This window comes from Sceloporus undulatus, chromosome 4, assembly GCF_019175285.1.
Source record: "Sceloporus undulatus isolate JIND9_A2432 ecotype Alabama chromosome 4, SceUnd_v1.1, whole genome shotgun sequence".
Taxonomy (NCBI): Eukaryota; Metazoa; Chordata; class Lepidosauria; order Squamata; family Phrynosomatidae; genus Sceloporus; species Sceloporus undulatus.
The window spans coordinates 87,766,561-87,785,331 of record NC_056525.1 but is presented as its reverse complement, the minus strand read 5'-3'; the positions used below and the strand labels follow the sequence as shown (position 1 = coordinate 87,785,331).

Genomic DNA, 18,771 nt, shown 5'->3' with positions numbered 1-18,771 from the left:
ATTGAAGAACTTGGGATAAAGGCACTTACCTGCTGCGTGCACAAAGTATGCCAAATATAAATCGAGTTCCTTAACAGAAACTCCTATATGATGCGGCTGTACACACAGCCCTGGATTTGAGCACTGTGGGGACTTTACAAGGCGTTCGCCATCAGTACTTTCAAGCGGAATACCTTTAAATAAAATCACCATAACAAGGTCCAATCTCCAGACCTTATCTGCCTGGCGTAAGCAGTCAATTCTTCTCATCTTGCCCTTCTGGTCTGGATTGGAAAGAACACAACATGGAGGTTTTTTCCCTGTGACAGTTAGAACAAAATCCTCTCGGTATTCAGGCCTGATGTCTTTCCGTAGCTTTGCCAGAAGTCTGGATGCCCATTTCTGTTTGACCTCAGGTTTTTCGCTCAGCAATTCATCCTTCACAGCTCTTTCTTCCTCTTTTGACATACGCTTCTCGTGTTTTTTAAAGTATTTTCGCTTTCGAGCTTGTAGGTTGAACCATGTGTATGCAAACGCTCGGACATGGGGAAGAAGTGCTTCAATGAATGGATGGAATTCATCCTGGAAATAATTAAAATGAAGTATTAAAACAAAGTGCAACTAGCATTGTAAAAGATCTGTGATTTCCTTATTATCACCTTACAACTTATTTGCGCACAAGCAGTAACTTATACATAAGAGATTGAGAGTTATTAGAATGCAAGGAGGATGAAAACCCTGCAGTCTCTATCATAGGTTACAACCTAAGCATTTATATACCTTTGCTGAAGATGGGACACAATTTTCTGAAATGTATTACAGGAACAATTTTTCTGTAGACACTAGGCCTAATTTTTTAAAAATAGATAGATAGATAGATAGATAGATAGATAGATAGATAGATAGATAGATAGATACTGAAACATAAGTGCTCAAAAAACCCTGGCACACCAGTCCTAATCGTGTTCATTCAGAAATAATTCCTACTAAAATCCATGGCACAGACTTCTGATTAAATATACTTCGGCGAAGGATGTAGGGTTGTAAGCCTCAAACCACTGACTTTACAATAGTCCTATTTAAGTCAATAGGGAAATTCTAGAATCACTGGTTTACGTCTGCAAAAAGATTATTGTGACCTTAATCCAATTTCAAAGAAGGGAAACATTTATATGCTCTTTTCCTGACCATTCTATGACTGGAGAGGCCAGTATAGCACATATCTGCCAATGTGGCAAAACTTGAACATCTGGATGCCAGTCAGTATTGGTACATAAAAGCCTAATGTATAGTTTTGAAAAATCTTCCTTAATATGTAAGTACTATGTAAAAGAACTTCAATTACAACTGGATAGATTTAAAAAAAACCTTAACATGTGTTCATTGTAATGGTATATACAGTAATACCTTTTGCCAGATTTTCCTAAACTTACACATTAAAATATAAGCTTAATAATTTATGTTTTAGCAGCAGAGGGAGAAGGCTGCTTGATTGCTGTAGACGAAACAAAATTAGTGTACTACATATAATGAGGAGCTTGAATACACTGTTAGTTTTATTTCGTAAAAGTAAAAGAAAAAAGAAAAACAAAGCTAGAAAGTTGGACATCACATAATTTTGTCTGCTTCGGTACAATTTCCAAATGAATTATGGGAGAAAATAAATCACTATTATAGAAAGTACTACCCAACTTTATACATAGTCCATTAATTTGTCCTTTTTCAAAAATGGGGGGGGGGGATAAACATTTGTCCATTATCAGTGAACATATTACAAGAACATTCATAAAGTAAACTTGTAAATAACAACATGAATATTGTAAATCTGGGTCACTAGAAATACAGTGGTTGTGAACAGGACTATCAGTACGCAATTAGTCACAAAAGTAGCTCTAGAAGAAAAGAGCGCACGTAAATGTCTGATTCTCCAAACACACAGCTGTAAAAGAGGTTATAATTTGCCCCAATGAATCCAACTTGTTCTTGTAGAGGGTGCTATCACTGTCTGCATATGTTTTTGCAAACTGAAAGAATACCATGCAGTCTTTCTCCTATGTACAGTCTTAATCCTGTACAGTACTCCTTTATATGTCTTCAGATAGGGAAGACACTGGCAAGTTCTTGTCTAGTTCAGCTAGATTTCTTGATTTATATACTGTAATCTCAAACTATAAACATTACTAAAATAATTTCAGACTTTTTAATGGATATCCTTGCATTATGCTTTTAAAGGTCTCTAAAGTTCAATACTTTGCTCCGGCAAATACAGAAGGGAAAGGAAAGGTAGTCAAACTATACTGTATGAAAAACTTTCACAATTTGAACCTCATGTTATTTTCCTCTCTAGTCCTTAGTTAATTGCATACACTATATCTTTAAAAAATGATAGATGGAAGGGGGGAATCCTTATATAGTGAAAAAAGCCCTTAAAAACAATAGGAAACAAAACAAATTATTGCTAGATATTGAAGGAATAGATAGTGGCATGCGACTTTAGATAGTTTTAATGTAGCAAATAAACATGTCACTAAAAGTGATTTCCACAAGTCACCTTAAACAGAAACCTGAAGAAGTACACAAAGGAAATGTTATGACAATGACAGTTTTAGTAAGTAGATGGGGCGAGGGTTGGGAGAAATGAGAAAAGACACATGTTCTGCTCTTTCAGAAATGAACTAAGCCACCGAAGCCTCTCTCTAAAAGAGGCTTCCACAAAGGGGAAATTAAACTCTTGCTTATGTTCAATATACTTTAGAGGCCTTTTAGATGCATACTGAGACAATTTGGACTAATGATGAGCACTTTCTGAATGCCTATCTTGTTCAACACACAAAACAGTTGTTAGCACTTCATTCCAAGATAAATGACCCCGTCGAATCTTTTATGTTTTCTTAAACACAATTTGACTTTATACTGCAAAGAATTTCTATCATTCCATATGCTCACAACCTAACCCTAAACCTGAGTTTTTTCTCCTCCAAACTATGGTTCCATTTCATGTAATGTTGAGTTGAGCCTATAGCTGAAAGGGGGTGGGTAAGCTACTTAAATGGTCTAGATAAACCTCAAAATCTAGTGCAAGGCCATCCAGTTATGATACAGTAACAGGTTGACTATTAATATAAAGGCTGCTATTCATATGGCATTTCTCAAAAAGGCATATGAGGGGTTAACTGCTTGCAAAGAACACTCTCAACCAACTTTCAAATATAGTCTCTTCCCCTCCTCACAAAAACACAAGCCTCCAAAGTGTTGCTGTGACTGGACTAGAAAGGAAGCCCAATAACATATACAGTACTCACAACTGAGACAAACTGAGGGTTAGGTATATCTATAGAATTACGAATAGAGACTAAAATTAGTAATCACTGTAAATAAAGGGGGGCATGCTTTTATTTCCTAAATTCTGATTAAAATTAAAAGTTCTCCAAAAGTTTCATTCATACCCTTCTGAACAATGGAAAAATTGACTGAAATATCTCAACCGTCACCCAAATGTCTTCCAGCATTTGCAGAAAGGGGGAATAAACAACAGTGAGTTCGTGATCTTTTTTAAGGTTTGTGATATTATGCTCCATAGCTGTGCAGCTACATTTTGAATCACAAAAGAAAAGTTGTTGATATGTACCTGTAAAATGCTGCCGCCAAAAAGGAGAGAGGAAAAAGGAGTACTATGCATCCTAGCCCTGACCACACTCTGTTCTGGAAAGCTTTGGTAACAATACATTTACACGGTTCTCACTGAAAACCAGTTTTATAAACTCTCAGGGTGCTGAAATTTTCTATAAACCATAAGCCTATGTATATTTGTCTGTCTGTCTACAATTATCTGTTAATGAAAAGCCAATACCATATGATATTTCACAAACAGCAAACAGGTAAATCACCCATCATGGAAGGCATAGGGAGCACGATAACCCTATAACAGATACTTTGTCCCAGTCTTCCATTTCCATTAGCTGGATAAATGTGCTTTACGATCAATTCTCAAACCACACTGGACAAATTTAAAGGAGACATAAGCTCTGAAACGTTTACAACAACTTAAGCATTTCTTTACACTGGAACCTATAGGTCATCTGTAATATGGCTGTACATATTCCACTCTCATGCTACGTTTTATAAAAGTGTCTTTGAATCCCTAAACACCATTTCCTAAATGTGCGAAGAGAACGCAAATCACTTTTACAGCATAATGACTCTAACATTAGTTATAGCAGATATAAAAAAGAAATATATCTGAAATCTTCGTAGTGCATTGGCTGGGCCTGCTAAAAAAATATCAGAATGCCCCTGTGCGTTATACAGAATAGGAGGGAAAGTAGATTGTGTGTATTGTGAACAAAAATTATTTGATATTCTGGGTGAGTAAGTCAACACAGGGTGACTCCTACCTTGAGTTCACCCAAGTCAGACAAAACTTTTCAGAACAGCATGCCTTTGAAAGGCAAGAGTACAGAAGCTGAAAATGTGCTCCAAAGGCATCTTCTGTCTATAATCAACTTTAAGATTGTCCAAGACATAGTCAAAGTGGATTATGTTGCAATTCTGGTTACAACTTCAAGCCCATGGATTATAGGTTGGGGAGGGGAGGCTGGGTCTGCTGCTGAGCGCCACTAAACTATCCAAAAGTTATCCATGCAGTAACCCTTACCTTCTTCTATTCAGCCAAACAGCAGCACCAAAAAACATACAAGGCAGAACCCCCCCCCCCCTTCTTTTTTTTTTTTTCAAAAGAGAGTCAACTATAATTGAAGAGGAATGAAATTATTCTGGAGACCCTGGGTCCCAAAGTGTTTCATATCCAGACCCAGCATCATGTCCTCTGCACACCAGGCTTTGGCCCCTCAGACGCAACAGTGAAATGGTGAAAAGCATGTGCCATAAACTTTCAACAGAGTCCACGCTTGAAAAGTGGGAGGCCACAGAGTTCTGTATAGAACAGATCCCTCGGAGTTACACAAAGGGGGATACAGTATACAATGTGGGGGAAAGATACTGTAGATGTATATGCTTTCAAATGGAGGCAGTGTGCCCGAGAAAGAGCAGGGTGGGGAGGTTTGAAGAGCTAAAAAGGGCGCTGCATCTCCACTGGAGAGATAACTCCTCTGCTCCGCTCTGGGCCCACAACGAACTCCAACTCCCCGAATTCCATAGCCTTGAGCCAGTTAAAGCGGTGCCAAACCGGGTTATTTCTCCAGTGGGAGTTCCCAAGCAAAGTTGCCTGAACTCTTTCAAGTCGCTGTTTCGCACTGCATGCGGAGATTTATTTATTTAAGCAGAAAGGGGGGGGGGGGGCTTAAAGGGATCTCTGGCGTCAGAGTAATGCAACCAGAAGACTGCATTACTTTTTGCATTGCAGGAGATGTGGGGTGTGTGTCTGGGGGGTGCATTTGCGAGGAGAGACTGCGCTGCGAGTCGAACAAAAGGGACCAAGCAACTTTCTGCAGGAAAAAGGGGGCTTCTCTTTCTCTCTCTCTCTCTCCCCCCCCCCCCCCCAAAGTTCTCCCGCTTTCCTCCTCGCCTTCCTCCCGGACAGGACGTTTGCAAGCCCAACTTCCCAAAGGAAACAACCCCGGGCAAAATGTGACACCACCCAAGCAAGTGCCAAGGAGCCTTTGGCAGAGGAGGAGGAGGAGGAGGAGGCGCCTTCTGGGCTGCGGATCCCGGCCTGGCCTTTGCGAGGGACTAACGGGCAGCAAAGTAATGCAGGAGCTGCTGCTGCTGCTGCTGGTGTTGCAACTGCAACTGCAACCGCAGCGGCCCCGGCAGGCAGCAGGATCCCTTGGAGCTCCAGCTCTCCATCAAAAAGCTCGGCGCAATGGCCAGAAGGGCAAAGGATCGAGAGAGAAAAGGAGAGAGGTGCAATGCATCTCGCCACCAGCTCCACCTCTCCGCCAAAAAGCTCGAACCCAAAGGTTGCTGAACAACAACAACAGCAGCAGCAACAACAACAACCCAAAGTGCTAAAGGAGTTTAGGAGAATAAAGCAATGCAGTCATCGAGGGGAGGGAGGGAGGGGAGGTGCATGCAGCAGGCGGTGTACTTTATGCCACACTTTCCCAAACAACAACAACAACCCCTTGCAAAGCAGCGAAGGGGCTCTCTCTGTGTGTTGTGTTGTTCCCCTTCCATGCCTCCCGCCGCCTCGGAAGCACCAAACAGTGAGTATTGATTTCAGATGACCAAGCATGGAATGGGGCTGCAAAGGCTGCGAGACACGTGCGGGGCGCCCTAAAACACACACACACACAGAGAGAGAGAGAGACTGTGTGTCTCTACGCAACCCCCCCCCCCCCCCGAACCCCTGAATATGAATTAAGCAGCCCTTGATAGCCAGGCGCCAGGAGCCCTGTGTCGGGGGCGCAAAGGGCCGTGCAGAGCGCAGAGAGGAATGGAGCCGAAGGGGGACGAAGAAAAGTTACTTTCTCCTCCCGCTTCCCGCCCTCCTTCCTTCCCCGCATCGCAGCCTCCAAAGCTCCTCCGGCAAAGCATTCCACTTTCCCTCGCTCCCTCCCCGCCAAAAAGAATGAACCCCAAGAGCTTCTTACCTGGGTGAGACAGAGAGGAGAATACATGCTTGCTGTGGGGGGTTTTGTGGCTTGGAGGTGTGTGAGGAGGGAAAGAGAGAGAGAGAGAGAGAAAGGGAGGGGAGGGAGAGGGAGGGAGGGAGAGAGAGAGAGGGGAGAAGAGAGAGAGAGAGAAGAGAGGAAGGGAAAAAAAGAAAGAGGGGAGGGGAAAAGAGACCCGAGCCTGCTTCTTGCTTTCACATTTCCAACTCTGCCCAACTGCAGCCCGCGCGGATCAGCTCCATGAGCTGAACTTTAACCCCGCCTAGAGTTTCCCTACTACACTACCCCGCTAGGCATGGCTACTACTGGACCCAGGCGTTAAAGGCATAGTGCACGCTTCCTCCGCCGCCGCCGCCGCCGCCTCCTCCTGCTCCTCCGCCGCCCCCTCTTCCTCCTCCTCCTCCTCCTCCCCCGCGCGCTCCCAGCCAAAGAAGCCCCGGGCTCCAGTTTCTCGCCGGGAACCTGCGCTGCCTCCAGCCTGCCGCTCTCTGCTCCGCTCTGCAACGCTCCACCAGAAGCAGCAGCAGGAGCAGCTAGCTCCCTGCCTGCCTGCCTGCCTTGCCCGGGGGAGGGAAGGAAGGGAAGGGAAGGGGGGCTGCGGTGCTAGAGCTCTCGGCCAGCCCTCCCGGACTGTCCCCGGTCCCTTCACTCAAGGCATGGCTGGAGCCCTTCGCAGGCAGGGAAAGGCCTCCCCGGCGGCTGTAGGCTGCGCGCAGGATGGGCTTAAGCAAACAAAACTACTTCGGTGTGTCCTCCGCATTGCACGCCTTGGCTGGCCCCGCTTCCCCCCCCTCCACACACACACATCCATGGAGTTATGGGTGCTTTGGTTCTGTGTGCCTGCATGGCAGGGAAGTTGGACTGGGTGCCCCCTTTGGTCTCTTCCAGCTCTATAGTATGGTTCTAGTAGGAGTCATTCACAGGGTCGCCCATGAGTCGAGGTCGACTGCGAGGCAGCTACACACACACACACAGGAAATGTAGAGGCAGGCACATACACACTGTCCCCTCCTTTCTTCAAAAGACCTTCCAAGGGGATCCCCTGGAGGACTCCATCTTCAGTGAGGAAGGCCTTTCTCCTTGCTACAAGATTACTGAGACAGGAGTCTACAATGTGTTCACCTCCAGGCAGAAAAAGGGGGGAAAGTTTCTAGATCATAAACATATACTGTATTGCAAAGAAGGCCCTTGTGGTCTCTTCCAAGTCTATGATTGTATAAATTTGCCTTGAGCAAACTCTGCCAAGGGGCTAATAGAGAAGGCACCATGCACTGGACATATTTGGGGAGAGAAAACGTAAAATAGGGTACTACCTCACCTCCAGAGATTATGCCCCTGAAGTCTTCTTCACCCAGGGTTATTTTATGTAAATATTAGAGCTAACAATGGGTCGGTATTTTCAGATAAACATAGTTATGATTTGTATGGACAGCTTCACAGGATTGCTAGTGAAGGACAGAGCCAAATACATTCCGTACAGACCATCTGAATGTCATTGTTGTGATGGTGTTGTTGTTGTTGTTTACTTAGGATGCTTTATAGCCAAGGATGCTTATTTTACTAATAAGGCACAGCTCTATGACTGCAACCCTCAAGCAATAAAGTAGTTATGACTTAAAAGTGCTTCGACTTAGAACTGAGCCTTCTGTCCTTTATTTATCTCATAATGCATTGTTTTGGCACAAGCAAAGCATTGGTTTTGGGGGTTTGGAAAGTTGCCAGTCAGCCAACTTTTCCTTTTATTGAGTCTTAGGTTTTCTCTCCTACGCCAGCCCTTTCTGATCTGCCTCCTATTTCCCAACAAGCTGCAGCCTCCAGACACTTAAACATCCACAGCCATTCACAAGATGAGGGCTGGGGGGGAAGTTAGAAACCCAAACATGAAGAGGATACCACAAAACATACCACATACTGCATGCAAGTCTTCTTTTGTGGGGCAGAGATTTAGGTGTTTCAAAGTTAAGAATGTTTATGAGGCCTTTAAAAAGACTGTGAGGCCTTTTAGGAGAAAATACATGGCCCAGAGCTATCCAGGAAGGAGGCCTAAGTTGTTTTATAACTTTTATCTTTCTGCTTTGGAGGCCCTTCCTTTTCCTAAAGTTGAGCACTTCATTAAAATTATTATCATTTCTGGATCACAAATGGCTCATTTAAATGCAAAATGAGCCTGGCTTTCCGTTCAGACATTAAAAAAAAACATGTGAAGAGAATAGCCCAGTACCTGTCAGTGACATGGAAACACACCCAACTAAACATTTGCTGGGAGCTCTTGGCTTTCCAAAGTTTCCTCGACAGAATTTTCTGGCTGAGTGTCTCTCAAAGAACTTAAACACAGACGGAAAAACAACTGACAAACTACTGAAGTTTTTAAACCTTCGCTTATTACTTTTGACTTTGCGCTGGTTTCTCAACGCATTATATAATTTCCCTTTTCATCCCTACATCTCCAAGGATGGTTTGGGGCCCACTAAATACACTCACCCTTCTCACGTCTAGAGCTTGGAGGAGTTATCTTTTGGACTACAACTTCCCTAAATGTCCCTGATCCTAGGAGTCAGAGGTCCCCCCAGAAAACAGCATCTCTGAGCCCTGGTTTTGGATACAACTCCTACTTGTACCACAAGTTCAGTGCTATACACACACACACACACACACATATATACACATACATACACCCATTTTCAGTCCATCCTGAGCCAGCTGATGACTACAGTGGCCACCATTAGCAGGATTTGGCAAACATGACACTGCAACTGCCACAAGAGAGGTGTTTATGGGAAGCCCAACGCTGCACAAAAAGGCGCACAACTGGTTAGCCACAGGCTGACAGCTTGGCATGTTTTTCAAACACCCTCCTCATAGTGCCCTGGATGTTGTGTGAATAGTAAAACAAGTAGAAATGGGGTTATAAAAGACCCAACAGGTTGTTGGAATATATTTTAGCAACAGAGTACGAAGGAGGTTTTAACATAGGCATGTATAATATTATATGTGAAACCTGTTAGCACAAATATTTTCCATGGTGGGCATCCATTTTGGTCATTCTCTTTTGTGTATAAAATACAATGCGGTGGCCCAATTTGCTACATATGTACGTGTGCAAGTATGTTTGTGTATTCTTATATGTGAAACCAGTTAATACAAATATTTTCCATTATGGGCATCTTTTAATTCTCCATGTATATAAGGAGGTTGTCCATTTTGCCACTTCTCTGACATTTAGATTAATCATATCTAAGAGAGTGTGTGTTATATGCAAAACTAGTTAACACAAATATTTTCCACTGTGGACACCCATTGTGCCCATTCTTTTTCCTGTATAAAATGAGATTCCCCATTGTGCTAATTCTCTTCCATATATGTTAAACCTGTGTGTGTGTGTGTGTAATACTATATGTCAAACTAGTTAACGTGAATATTTTCCAGTGTGGACACCTATTTTGCTAATTCTCTTTCATGTTAAAACATAATGAGGTTCTCCATTTTGCTAATTCTCTTCCATATAGACTAAATATATGTAAGTGTGTGTGTGTGTAGTATTATATATGAATCCATTTAACGCAGATATTTTCTAGTGTGGACACCCATTTCGCTAATTCTCTTCCATGTTAAAACAGAATGAGGTTCTCCATTTTTACTCATTCTCTTCCACATAAACATGTGAAAGAGTGTGTGTGTGTGTGTTATATGTAAAACCAGTCAAGAGGAATATATATCCACTGTGGGCAGGCACCCCTTTTTGCTAATTCTCCTTCGTGTCTAAAACATATTGAGGTGGCCCATTAATTTTTGCTAGTTTGCTAATACACCAGAGTAGGTAAAGTATGAGTGTGTGTTTGTGTGTGAGAGTATTTTTCCCGCCCTTTCTGCTTTCCCTTCATCATGTTGTGTAGTAGAGGAAGCTGACCAGGGCAGACGGGGATTTGCTATATCAAGGCCAAATCGGGCCCTTGGCTGCGCTCTCTCTGTCTCTTTGCTGCCAGGCGGCTTTGCTCTACTTCGGTTTCCAGCTCTTTGTGGTTTGCAATATTATCTTAAGTAACTTTTGGCGCCCTTCGCAACTAGACTTTTGGACGTGGGACGATGGTTTGCGCCCCCTAGGCAGCCTCTGCGTCCAAGTTCAGCACCGACCGACCGACCGACCGAGCCTCTCACATCCGCTCCCGCCTCTTTCTCCTCTCCCTCGCCTTCCCCTCCTCCGCCCGGCCGCCAAAAAGGACAAAAGGCTGCGTCCACACTGGAGAAATAGCCCGGTTTGGCACCGCTTTAACTTTGTCCTGGCTCAAGGCTATGGGATTCCATGATAGGTGCGCCCTCATAAGTCAGAAACAACTCGAAGGTACACAATAACAACAATAACAACACGTAAATCTTGCTTCATTTTGAGTATCTGAAGAAAGCTGCCAAGGAAGGGGGGGGGAACGTTAGGGTTTCCATAAATCAGAAACAACTCGAAGGTACACAACAATAACAACAACAACAACACGTAAATCTTGTTTCAAGTACCCGAAAGTGTCTTTCCCGGAGCATTGCCCTGAATACTGTTTCGAGAGAAAGGCAGGATATAAATCCCGAAAATATATTAATAATAATAATAATAATAATAATAATAAACATTCCAGCATAGAGAGGTCGGGAGAAAAGGGAACTGTTGCCACATATCCATACAAACAAAGTATATATGAAGTATGGAGTACAGAAAGACCGTGAGAGGCAGAGTGTGCAGTGGTTTGAGTCGAGTGTAATGGTTTGAACTATATCTCTCTGGAGAGTTATATAGGGCTCGAATCCCCCATTCAGCCATGGAAGCCCACTTTGGGAAGGTCACACTCTCTCAGCCTCAGAGGACTGCCATGGCAAACCCACTGAAGAAAACTTTCCATGATAAATTCGCCTTAGGGTCGGCCATAAGTCGGAACCCCTGGAGGTCTTTGAACAGAGGCTGGATGGCCATCTGTCGGGGATGCTTTGACTGAGAGTTCCTGCATGGCAGAAAGGGGGGGTTGGACTGGATGGCAATTGGGGTCTCTTCCAACTCTACGATTCTAGTACTTGAACAACAACAGCTACAAAGCCTAAAGAGGATATATATATATATATATATATATATATCACAAAGGGCTCGAGACACCTTAAAGGAGCTGCCCAAAGTCTGCCCAAAATGGGCCCTTGGAAAATGCTCTCTCTGTATGTGGAGAGAAGACTTTCTTTCTTTCTTCCTTCCTTCCTTCCTTTCTGCCATGCCTCCCTCGCTCCCTGCTCTCCCTCCTCCTGTCCATCTTCTCCCTGGCAGGCTGCCCGGCGTTGCATTTGCAACCTTCTTTCTTTCTTTGCAGGAACTTTTACCTCGCCAGCCTCCAGTGAAATCCTCTTTAAAGGATATATATAAATTACGTCGCGAAGGGTTCACTTATATTATACGGACCATCTTGAATATATTAGCGGGAGAGGACTTAACGGGAAATCGCATTAATATGATTTTAAAGAAGGGTTGGTTTTTTTCCGGCTGGGGTTTGAGTTTGGCACCGCTTTAACTCTTTGTCTGGCTCTAGAGCTATGGAGCTATGGAATTCTGGGAGTTGGAGTTTGTTGTTGGGTCCAGAGCGGAGCTCTGTGGGGTCCATAGCCTTGAGCCAGACAACACCGCTCCTCCCTTCCACTCCTTGAAGTAACTTCCTTGACTTCTTCAAATGCAAATATTTCATTCCCAAAAGGCAAACACGGTTCGTTTCCTTTCCAAGGGACTTGTGGGCTGGAAGTGTCACTTTCTTGGCACTTTCCTTCAAGTGAGATCCGACTACAAACCGACCGATCCCCCAAAGGATGGTTTGTGTTTTAAAAGACACTTCCAAAGCTGAGCAAACTGGCAGCCCTGGCCATCTACTCAGAAGGAAGCCCCGCAGGAGGCAAAGTGTGCAAAGTGTTTACCCGTGTACATAATATACGTGTGTATTTACAAGAGGTCAGGTTCCTCCGCAGGTTGTGTTGCGGTGTGCCTTCAAAGTCTTTTCCGACTTATGGCGACTCTATCATATCTTGGCAAGTTTCTTCAGAGTGGGCTTGCCATTGCCTTCCCCTCAGGCTGAGAGAGTGTGACTTGCCCCAGGGTCACCCAGTGGCTTTCCATGGATAAGTAAGTATTTGAATCCTGTCTTCCAGAAGAGGCCTCATCCTCATTGCGGAGAAAAATCCGGGTTGACACCGCTTTAACTGCCACGGCTCCATGCTATGGAATTCTGGGAATGTTTGTCCCTCCAAGGTCAACCAGTAGGTTTCCATGGGAGAACCGGGATTCCAACCCTGGCCTCCAGAGTCATAGGCTGCATCCTCACCAAAAAAAATCCAGTTTGACACAAACTACAATTTAAATAATCCGGTTTGACACCAAACTACAAATCCCAGAATTCCATAGCAGGGAGCCAAACGGTGTCAAACCGGATTATTTATACAGAGAGGATTCAGCCACAGTCCAACGCTCTCCGGGTTGTAGAAATAGTATCATAGAGTTGGAAGAGACCTCAAGGGACATCAACTCCAACTCCATTCTGCCATGCAGGAAATCTCAATCAAAGCCCCCCTCCCGCCATTGACAGATGGCCATCCAACCTCTGCTTAAAAACCTCCAAAGAAGGGGACTCCACCACACTCCGACGGAGTGCGTTCCACTGTCAAACAGCTAATCCAGTTTGACAGTACTTTAACTGCCAGGACTCAATGCTTTGGAATGCTGGGAACTGTAGTTTTGCGAGTCACTTTAGCCTTCTCTGTGAGAGACCTCTGGTGCCACAACAAACTATAGAGTCCCCCAAATTCCATAGCTTTGATCTAAATTAAACTGGATTACTTCTGCAGTGCGGATACAGCCTTTGGCACCCATCCCGCGAGAGAGGGAGATTTCAAAGAAGACGAAAGGACCTCTGAACAAAAACAAAGGGGAAAAGGCTGCCAGAGGAAGGCCAGAGGGTTGTGTTGCACTTGGTCCCTCTCTCTAACTCTCTGCAGGGCATTTCCGATCCAGGGAAAAAGCAGGGCCAGACTTTGCAAACAGCAAAGCCAGCGAGCAAGTCATTCCCTTCAGGAAGAAAACCGAGAGGAGGAAGAAGAAGAGAAGGAAGGAAGGAAGGAATGCAGCAGGCGGGGGCGCGGGGGCATGCGCTCTCTCGTCTCCTCTCCAGGGCGCGCGCGCGGGGACGCGCACAGGCACCAGCTTTAATCTTCCGCTCGGCTCCACAACAAACTCCAACTCCCAGAATTCCATAACTCTAGAGCCAGACAAAGAAATAAAGCGGTGCCAAACTGGGTTATTTCTCCGTTGTGAATGCAGAGTTGAGCAACTTTCCAGTCTCCATAGAAAGGGTTTTGGACGCTGCTACTCGAAATGAATTGACATTTTTATTTTATTATTATCATTTTTTAAAAAAAGTTTCCAGTTGAGTCCCTATATTGGGAAAAAAGCAGGATATAAGAAAATAATAAAATTATTATTATTATTATTTATAAAAATTAAGTAATATTAAATATAATTAAATATAATTAAAATTAAATATAATTATTTAAATGTAATTAGATGTGATTCATTGCAAAGTGCATCCAAACTCCACACAAGTGTTATATAAACAATGTATTCTGTATTGGACTGAAATTTTTAGATATAATTAAATATAATTAATTAAATATGATTAATTATTATTATTATTTTAGCTGGACGTTGCTTTTCAGAGGCAAAGGAAGGGAGACGCCACACATGCGTCCCACAAATCATTACAGGCTCCACAATAATAATAATAATAATAATAATAATAATAATAATAATAATAATAATAAAATATATAACATATAATAATAATAATAAAAAGTAGCTGCTAAACAAGTTGAAAGGAGTCCCTTTTCTAAGGCGAAATGAAGAAACGAAGGGGGGAATAAGAAAAAAAAATGAGGGAGAAAAATTGAGCGGAGAAGTCCCTTTGTTGTTGTTGAACCTATCATGAAGTTTTCTTCCTAACTTCCTTCAGAGGGGGTTGGCCCTTGCCATCCTCTGAGGCTGAGAGAGTGTGACTTGCCCCAATGTTACCTTGGGGCAAGTCACACTCTCAAACCCTGGCCTCGCAAGGTCGTCGTCCAAGGCTCAAACCGCAGAGCTTTGCTCTGGGTCCCACAACAAACTCCAGCTCCCAGGAATTCCATAGCCTTGAGCCAGACAAAGAGTTAAAGCGGTGCCAAACCTGGGTACTGCAGCCTAAAACTCTTTTCCCCACCCCTGGGAGCCCAACAGGCAACTTACTGCAGCGATGTGTAAGAGAGAGAGATTTGGAAAGGGGGGGGGGGGGATATATAATTTTTAAAGGGGCGAATATATGTGTAGGAGGGAGAGATTTGGAAAGGGGGGAAGTTGCATAGCTGCACTCCCCCCCTCTCCAACTCTCTCTCTCTCTCTCTCTCTCTCTCTTCCCATTTGGGTCAATGCCAAGATTACACCATCCTGCCTCTCCTCCTATTGGCCTGTGCTCTCGTCCATCATGTGCCTTTGCTGCATTGATTAGAGCAGGGGTTTGTCAATTAGAACAGCCCAAAGTCTAGACACTTCCTTTTGTGCTGGGATGACTGTCGATCCCAGACGTCTTTCTCTCTCTCTCTCTCTCTCTCTCGCTCTCTCTTTTTATTTCCAGAGCTGAGCACGTACAATGAGATCGTGGGGGAGTAAATGCTATGAGAAAAAGGAGGAGGAGGAGGAGGGGGATTTTTCGTCGAGCTCAGCGGATTTCTCCATCGGAGGGGTGGGAGAAGAGGGAAGAGCCTGTATTGCACAGAGGGACCCATCCCCTCTGCTGCTGGTTTTCTGCAGAGAGATCCTCGAGGCTGAGACACCACTAAACAGTATTATTGCAGCAATGAGGCTAGAGCAAAGCAAACAACTGCAATATAAGAGCCATTGATGAATATGCATTCATTTTTTTCCTTTCTTTCCCAGAAACAGAGGACTAAAGCTGCACAATGCTGCATGGCAATGTATATAAAGACTACGTGAGAAACTTTAAGAGGCGTCTTGGGTGGATTGCCTTCACATGTATGTGGGACGCACACACACACAAGGTGTGTTTATGCACATCTGCACTGCAGAAATAATCCGATTTGACACTAACTGCCATGGCTCAGTGCTGTGGGAAGGTTTTTTGTGGCATATATGAAAAAGTTGGTTTGACCCGTAAGACATGTATATAGCTAACTACCCATCTGGTTAGTACAAGTACATCCAAACTCCACACAACAGTGATATACATGATGTATTGTGTATTGGACTGATTTTTAGATGTACACTGCTTTGATTGTTTGGCAACAAAAAAGTGGGATATAAATAAAGTATTATTATTATTATTATTATTATTATTATTATACCTTTATTGGGGCCAACCAAAATGCACAATATACATGTTGCACGCTTTCGAAGCTCCACTAGCTACTTCAACAGGCAAAGGTGTTTAAAACCAGATGCAAATCTACAGTGCTAAATAAATAAATAAATAAATAAATAATATAGGAGAAAGCAGGGTGTGTGTATGTGGCAGTGTTAGTCCTCCTAGGCCTGCACTTTGTCAAGTTGTTGTGGTGGCTCAAATGGTTTGGAATTCAGATCAGATTGTATTCATTCAATGGAACAGTTCAGCTGACATTCAGCTGGTTAAGGTTATTATTGAGAACCAGTGTGGTACAGTGGTTTGAATGTTGTAGTACTATATGACTCTGGAAATCAAGGTTCAAAACTCACTGGTGACCTTGGGCAAGTCGCACTTTCTCAGCCTCAGGATGGCCATGGCAAACCCCCTCTGAAGAAACTTGCCACCCCATTAGACTTTGCAGAAGTTGCAATGGTTTCAACAGATGCAATCGCTGCCATTTGTATAGGAACCACATACAGCCAAAGACACACACACACACACACAGAGGAGGTCCATTCTCATGGAAGCCAGGGCTGAGCTAATGGCAACCGCAGGAATTAATGCCTCTCTAGGCACACTCCAGCTAGGTCTGCCAAGAGAGGAGAAAGATTTGAGTGCCTCTCCTTTTCTCCTTCCTTCCTTCCTGCTTTCGCTATGTCCAAACACTACAGTGACAGCAGGAAGGAAAGAGAAAAGGAGAGGCACTCAAATTTTCCCCTTGCTCCCTTTCTTGCCCTTTGTGCCCAGTGCCAGTCCTTTCTGCAGGATCACCTTGCAATGTCTGAAAGGAGAGGAGCCGGTGGGCTTTAACTAGGGCAGACATTCTCCTTTTCCAAGACTTGTCTTCAATTTCATGACCTTCTGTCCAGGAGGAATCCCACAATGTCCTCCATTTGGAGCAGGACTAAGGAGGGTGGATTTACATTTCTAGGATTGTTTTATTGTTTTTCTTATATATTTCTTGCCTGTCCCGCATTTTGTGGTGCCTTGTCCTCCTTGGCGGTTAGGACATTTGGTCACCCTGAACTGGGGAAGAGCAAAAAACTGCTGCAGGCCCTCTGTAGGATGGCTCATTTTTGCCCATTTTCCCTCTCCAGTTGTTGTGGTTGGGTGCCTTTGAGTTGGTTCTGACTTAATGGAGATCTTCAGGGGACCCTTGCTGTTATTGTGCCTTTAAGTCATTCCTGACCTACGAAGACCTGGCCTAAGGCAATCCTATCATGGGGTTTTCTTGGAAAGGTTTGTTCAGAGATGGTTTGCCATTGCTTTCCCCTGAGGCTGAGAGCATGAGACTTGTTCATGTTTGCCCAGTGGATTTCATGACTGAATTGGATCCTGGTCTCTAGAGTTGCAGTCCAACATGTTAGCTCTTGCACAGGGTTTTCTTGGCAAGTTTCTTCAGAGTGGGTTTTGCCATTGATTGCGAGTCTCTGAGGCTTAGAGACTGTGCACTTGCCCAAGATCACCCAGCAGGATCTCCAGAGTCATAGTCCAGTGCTCAAACCACTACACCACTCTGCCTCTCCTCCCTCTCTGATATTGTTGCTGTAGTGTGCCCTCAAGTTGTTTTGAGTCTCATGATGACCCTATTACAGGGTTTTCTTGACAAGTTTCTTCAGAGCAGGTTTGTCACTGCCATCCTCTGAGGCTGAGAGAGTGACTTGCCTGAGGTCAACCAGTGGCCACCCATTCTAACCCAGATCTCCATAGTCATGATCCAATGCTCAAACTACTACACCACATCGTCCCTTCTCCATCTCCAAAATCTTTATCTTTAGCTAAATAGAGGTCACACAAGGGCAATGCCAGTTGCGTCTACTTAGAAGTAAGTCCCACAGAGTTCAGTGGGAGTTCTCATGTAAACATGTGTAGTCTTGCACCTTTGAGGATCATTAGAGGCTTTCCACTGTCATGCCCAACATTCTCTGAATGCACAAATAATTGAATCCCACTCAGCTAACTACTATTGCACATTTTAAAAATGTACTTGGGAGTAAACACCATGAAAATGAAGGCGCATCAAAGCAAATTTGTGTTTGAACTGGAGAGGAGAATACAATTGCACATCATCCTTGTTGGAAGGTCTTAATGCATGGAAATCAGAGTAATACCTTTGTTTGGGATTTCTTAACAAAGTCATTAACTCAACATCAAAAATATTATCACCACCAGTACTATGGCTATTTTTTTTTTCACATTCCACCTTACCCTCAAAATTGCAACACAAGGGGACTTACAAAAATTTAAACAGATACAGATAAAATATATTAAGGCCCCATTCCCACTGGCCCATTTGCCCTGGATGGAACTGGGCAGATCCTCCCCCTTCCCAAATCTCTCCGGAAGCAAGTGCCCACTATCATTTACTTTAATCAGGGTAATTTACCCCTCCGAAGTTCACATTTCCGGTACCGGTTTAAAATGAAGGCTCATTTGCTGTCAATCAAATTAATTTCTGCTTTCATCAAAGGTGATGTTTCCTACAGCCATTGGCCAATGGAATGGGTGCTTTATCCACTCCTTTCTAAAAAAAAATGGCGGCAGTGTGTGCATACTCAAATTTAAAAACCTCCAGGTGTGTGTGTGTGTGTGTGTGTTGTGTGTAGCAAAAGCATTCCCATATTGTATCAGTTTGCCAAATTGAAAGGGAAACATTTGTAACATTCACATTGTAGCATTTGCATTTTACACAATAATAATAATAATAATAATAATAATAATAATAATAATAATAATAATAATAATAATAATAATGCCTCTTGCAAAGTAAGGTGCCCTGACGGGAG

The 18,771-nt window shown here is 43.7% G+C and overlaps 1 protein-coding gene and 1 long non-coding RNA gene across 9 annotated transcripts in view; one reads left to right on the top strand and one right to left on the bottom strand.

Annotated features, from left to right (window-relative positions):
- NFIA (nuclear factor I A) overlaps positions 1–18,771 on the bottom strand; it is a 599,011-nt gene that overhangs the window by 413,159 nt on the left and 167,081 nt on the right. For 3 of the 8 annotated variants that reach the window (XM_042463280.1, XM_042463282.1, XM_042463279.1), the window contains exon 2: positions 30–561. In XM_042463280.1, coding sequence (XP_042319214.1) covers positions 30–561 — 532 coding nt within the window. Of the gene's footprint in view, positions 1–29; positions 562–6,530; positions 7,238–18,771 lie in introns of those variants that run through there. The other 5 variants (XM_042463286.1, XM_042463284.1, XM_042463285.1 and 2 more) reach the window with 4 other exon arrangements.
- LOC121928498 lies at positions 5,288–15,923 on the top strand. The gene is made up of 2 exons (XR_006103512.1): positions 5,288–6,143; positions 15,520–15,923. It is a non-coding gene; the product is annotated as an uncharacterized LOC121928498 (long non-coding RNA).